Source organism: Thermochaetoides thermophila (assembly GCF_000221225.1).
Source record: "Thermochaetoides thermophila DSM 1495 unplaced genomic scaffold scf7180000011816, whole genome shotgun sequence".
Lineage (NCBI taxonomy): Eukaryota > Fungi > Ascomycota > Sordariomycetes > Sordariales > Chaetomiaceae > Thermochaetoides > Thermochaetoides thermophila.
In genome coordinates, this window is record NW_006383032.1 from 4669943 (window position 1) to 4674619 (window position 4677).

Here is a 4677-nt window from a genome sequence, read left to right on the forward strand (position 1 = left end):
GGTTATCCAGTCGACTTCGATCTTTTGCTCCCCTGCTCCCCTCCAAGACTGCCGCCACACCAGCCCACCCCATGGCCATGAGCCTTCGTTTCGCTGGACCCAAACTGACTTGATTGTGGTTAAAGTATCCAGACCATCCAATGCTACCAAAGCTCCGCAAGTCCCTTGGGTCACACGCCATTGCACATTTCCACAACAAGGATCCCTTCCTGCGCTCAGCTGCCGGATACTACGTCTACTTGATGATGGTTAGGGGAGGTGGAATGGTTGTAGGGCTCCGCGGATGGTGCCCCAAGATTTGGTGAGCCGCCCAGGGGCCATCTAGCGTGCGGAGACTTCTACCCTCTATCTACCAGTGAGGGTGTGTGTGCCCAAAGTGCCCTTTTACAATATATATGGTGACATCCAGATCCGTCCCTTGTTGGGTCATGTTGACTTTGGTGCCTACCGTTACATGGTGAAGAAGCTAGTTTTCCTTCCAGAAAAAGTTGTGGCTGCCGTCGTCAAAGTTTTCGGTCCCAGCTTTTTGCGTTCCAAGATCGGTTGCTTGCGAGATCGGCTGCCAACAGTGGCAACTGTACTGATCCGTACGAAGTAATCACGCATTGCGCACTCGCAAGATTTGCTGCTACAAGTATGCTTCCGCGTGAAAGTTGGACAGGCTCTGACTGTGCGTGCAAGGACAATTGTTCGAGTCTACAAACCTTGTCGCCGATTCTCAAACCTCTTGTTCCCCCTTGTACTCTTGGCCATCATCATCGGCCTGCCTGGCACTGTGTGGATTTCAATTACAGACTGGGAACTCAAATCCTCTCGATGTACACATGAGCACGTGCCGAGCCGAATCGGATCTTGAATTCAGGTTTTTGATGGCTACGAAGACCATCTTCATCATATTGCCAACGCAGCCGCCAATATCGTTGGCTTAATGATTCGCAAATGCAACTTCTACCTATGAAACCTGCTGCTGTTGACATACGAATTAAGACTTGGGCTCTCGTCGTCTCTACATAAGAAGTCACCGTTTAGCAAACAGTACGGCCAAATCCTCATTTCTCCAGGGTGGAAGGTTTAGAGGTCGTGTCTGCATTATTCCAGTGGAGACGGTCACTAAACCTCACACAGTCGCAGCCAAGCTAGATATTCTCAGGGGTTAAATCAGAGTTAAAGCTGGAAAAGACGTTAGATATACCCTAAAATTTTCGACCAAACTTGGAAATACACGCCACTACATACATACAATAAATACATACCACTGGGATCGCAAGTTCCAGTGTATACAGCACCCGGGATAATGAAAGTTTAATTATATTGCTGTAGTTGTGGGGGAAGTGATCTTCGCGGGCTGATTTTACAAAAGAACTTTGCGATTCACAGGGGGGGAGGAAGCACTTTGCCCAAAAGAGCTGAGTTCCACTGGAAGAACATAATCATTTTTGACCAACATTGGAGAAAAAAAGTGCTTTTGCAAGACTCCGAGCCCTTCCCCTTTTTGATGTTCCATACCTTAGTGTGCCGACGCACATCCACAAACAAGGCAAACAAACCAGTCAACAACAGGCAGTCCAGCCGTTAAGTCCTTGAAGACAACGCCTGCAGGCAGAGCAGGGTAGACTCGCCTGGGTTCCATAGCCGTGGATCGGGGTTCAGGAAGAGCCCTCGAGGAGATCCTTAGTTGGTGACGATGTGTGCTTGGCAAGCGCTTAGGGAGATTTGCTGTTACGTCCCGGTTTCAGGTGGGAATTCATGACCACCTGGTCGGTTTTGGCTTCGAGATCCCCACCAACAGCTCGCACACGGCTTTGTGATCAGGTCCAACATGATGACCAAAAACATCAAGATCAGTCTTGTTCATCTGCTTAGGACTGGAGTCCCATTTTGTCAGAAATGTGAAGTCAGCATTTTTCTTATCTAATGAAGACGTTCTAAGTATACCTTCCATTTCGTTACCCTAATATTGTACTGTAGATCCCAAGTCCATATCATGATGACCCCTGAAATATGAGTAAGCCTGGATTCTAATCTATACGTGTACTGATTACGCCAACTAAAATTCCGGAAACTGCCCATGAGCATATTGAGCATCGAACCAAGAAAGGGTGGGAATCAGAAGTGACCGAGGAAAAGGGGGCAGAGTGTCACTTGGCCCCCTGGCGTTCTCACAGACTGCCCCCTCAAACCCCTATTGCTTGAACATAGCAAACGCAGGGCTCATGCCAGGCAGGTCTATCTCTGCAACTTTGTTACCAATCTTCCCGGTCTTCACATCTCGTTGGAAGACAACAACGCGGCCGTCGTTCTGCAGCGCAGACACAACCAAACTGCCATCCTTGTTGAAAGAAAAATGCCGAGGAAAAACACCCCCAGCAGATGCTGTTTGGACATGTGTTAAAACTCCTGTATTGGGGTCAATGGAAAAGCTTATCAGAGGGTCTGAAGGAATAGTTGTGCCATTGGCAAGGGTAAACTGAAGTGTGCTCTCGTTTCGAGAAGAAACAGTGAGGAATTTGTTGTCAGGCTGTTTGCACATCGGTTAGGCCCTGCTATAGCCTGATGACAAAGGTGGTAGTGATTAGTCAACTTACAGAGATCAGAATCTCGGAGCCCTTATAATGATCTGGAAGAGCTTCCTGGCCACCGTGGGTACTGAGATCCTGGATCGATGTGAACCCAAGCGTCTTGTCGTTCTCATAGGAGACCTTATAGCCAAGAAGACGATTGCTCAGCTCAGTAATGATGTACAGAAACGTATTGGTCCCCGACTTGAAGAACACAGCATGTCTTGGGCCGCTCCCGCGCTTGAACACAAGATCCTTGCCCTGCAGAGTAACACACATGCTATTAGAAATCTGCCAAGTCCGGCTCACCGAACTTGAAAGCACAGTACTTACAGTATCAGTGACTTGTAATGCTTGCTTGTCCACCCTCAATACACGTAAACGGTCGCTCCCCAAATCAGGGAGAACGATGAATTCTCCGGTCGGATCGAGCAGAGCCTGATGCGGTCGTGGAACCCTTTGCTGCTCATTTCCTTCAAGTTTGGGAATGTCGCCTGGCTGCACAAACGTGAAGTTTTGGAGGAGACGAGGGCCAACATTTGGATCAGCGATGTCAAAGAGGTTGAGTCCAGATGAGCCACTGGGGTGTAAGTTAGCTCATTGTGTTTCAACCCTAGAACTCCATCTTGTCCAGGACAGTTGACTTACTAGTAAGGTACAGCTAACCTGCTCCCTCCGCCGTACACCACAGAGTGGACTGGACCAAGTTGAGTAAGAACTTGATGAAGCTTGGAAAGACTGCCGTCGCTATTGACCGCAAAAGAAGTCAAAGTTGATGATTCAGACCAACCCTCGTTGGTACAGTACAGGATATTGTTGGCTGGTTGTAACCAAGTAGGAGTGAAACCACACTCGTCAGTGTTAAAGACAACACTCAAGCTTGAGCCCGCCAACTTGAGTGTTGTTATGCCTCTTATTCCTTCATTACCCCAACCAGACACATATATAAATGACTGTCCACAGGGAACCGCACCCCCTAAGCAAAAGAGGCATGCGGCGACACTGGAATACTTGGTTATGCGCATTGCTTGTTCAGCTCGGATCTTCTGGTGGCTTTGTGACTTAGACTGTCAGCAATAGCTGTGTGAGTGATATGAAAGATTGGAAGTGCTGCCAATGGAGAAGGAGTTAAGTTGATCGCAGCTGTAAATGTGATGATTGTGATATTGTCGGCAGGAGTATGTGCTTGTAGGTAAGCCTGGACGCAGGTGCGTAAGCGGGAGCTATAAACGAGTCCTTTGTGACACAAAACTTGAAAATGGATTGTCATCAGCGAAACGGCCCGCAGAGTTTTTTTTTTTTTGGAGGTATCAATGAGCGTGCATCGTGAGGGAAAGGAAGGAGTAGGGGTGGTAAACAGATTTATACAGCTTTCTTGGAGTTCAATTTTGTTTGGATGCGGCACAGTCACACATAAAATGGTACACAAAGTACTAAAAAGAGGTTTGTGAGCCATCGAAGCTCCAAGGTGTCTTTACGGCACAGACAAATGGCTTTGTTGCTCGTATCAGCTGACAGCCAGTACTTTTCTTACTTAACATCTTCTCACTGCCTTGGTGGCTACCTGCGCGCTGTGATCATACCAGCACAAGTGATATCAATGATCCGGCAGAATCAAGGGGCAGCAAGATGTGCGTGCATAGGATTCTCGACTGCAAGCTGAAGGCATGGAGGAATGGGTGACATGTCTCTCTCAGCATTTTTCAAGAGTCAGAAGGAGTCGCGGTCATCCTGGAAGGATTGGATGAGCATGGAGCCAGGGATTGCATCAATTTACTCGGTACGGTTGATAGGAGATACCTCTCTGTTGTTGACTGAACGAAGAGACAGTAGAGTTTGAGGAGAGATCAGAAACAGCACGTAGTTTTGTCTCTCTGATTGTTACAGTGGTGCAAAAGTAAGAGTGAGACAGTCAATGTCGGCTGATTGTTTTGAGGTCAGCAAGTTGTTGGTGACTTGGTTGGATGAGAGGGAAGCGCAGGGGCAGACCGCTGCGCTTGTTGAACCAATCAATCAATAGTGTATACTGTTTGTTCGGGTATCTGTGGCCATGTCAGAGGACCACACATACTGTGTAACAAGTAACCCGCTCTATGGATTACAGTAGGATGGGGTACGA

At 47.9% G+C, this 4677-nt stretch overlaps 1 protein-coding gene across 1 annotated transcript; it reads right to left on the bottom strand.

The window, feature by feature from the left end:
- Nucleotides 1-2182: 2182 nt before the first annotated feature.
- On the bottom strand, nucleotides 2183-4099 carry CTHT_0033510 (uncharacterized protein; the record flags this gene model as incomplete). The annotated part of the gene is made up of 5 exons (XM_006693726.1): nucleotides 2183-2518; nucleotides 2586-2819; nucleotides 2892-3138; nucleotides 3207-3255; nucleotides 4093-4099. 5 exons carry the CDS (start codon nucleotides 4097-4099, stop codon nucleotides 2183-2185), a joined length of 873 nt encoding a protein of 290 aa, XP_006693789.1.
- Between the last annotated feature and the right edge of the window lie 578 nt (nucleotides 4100-4677).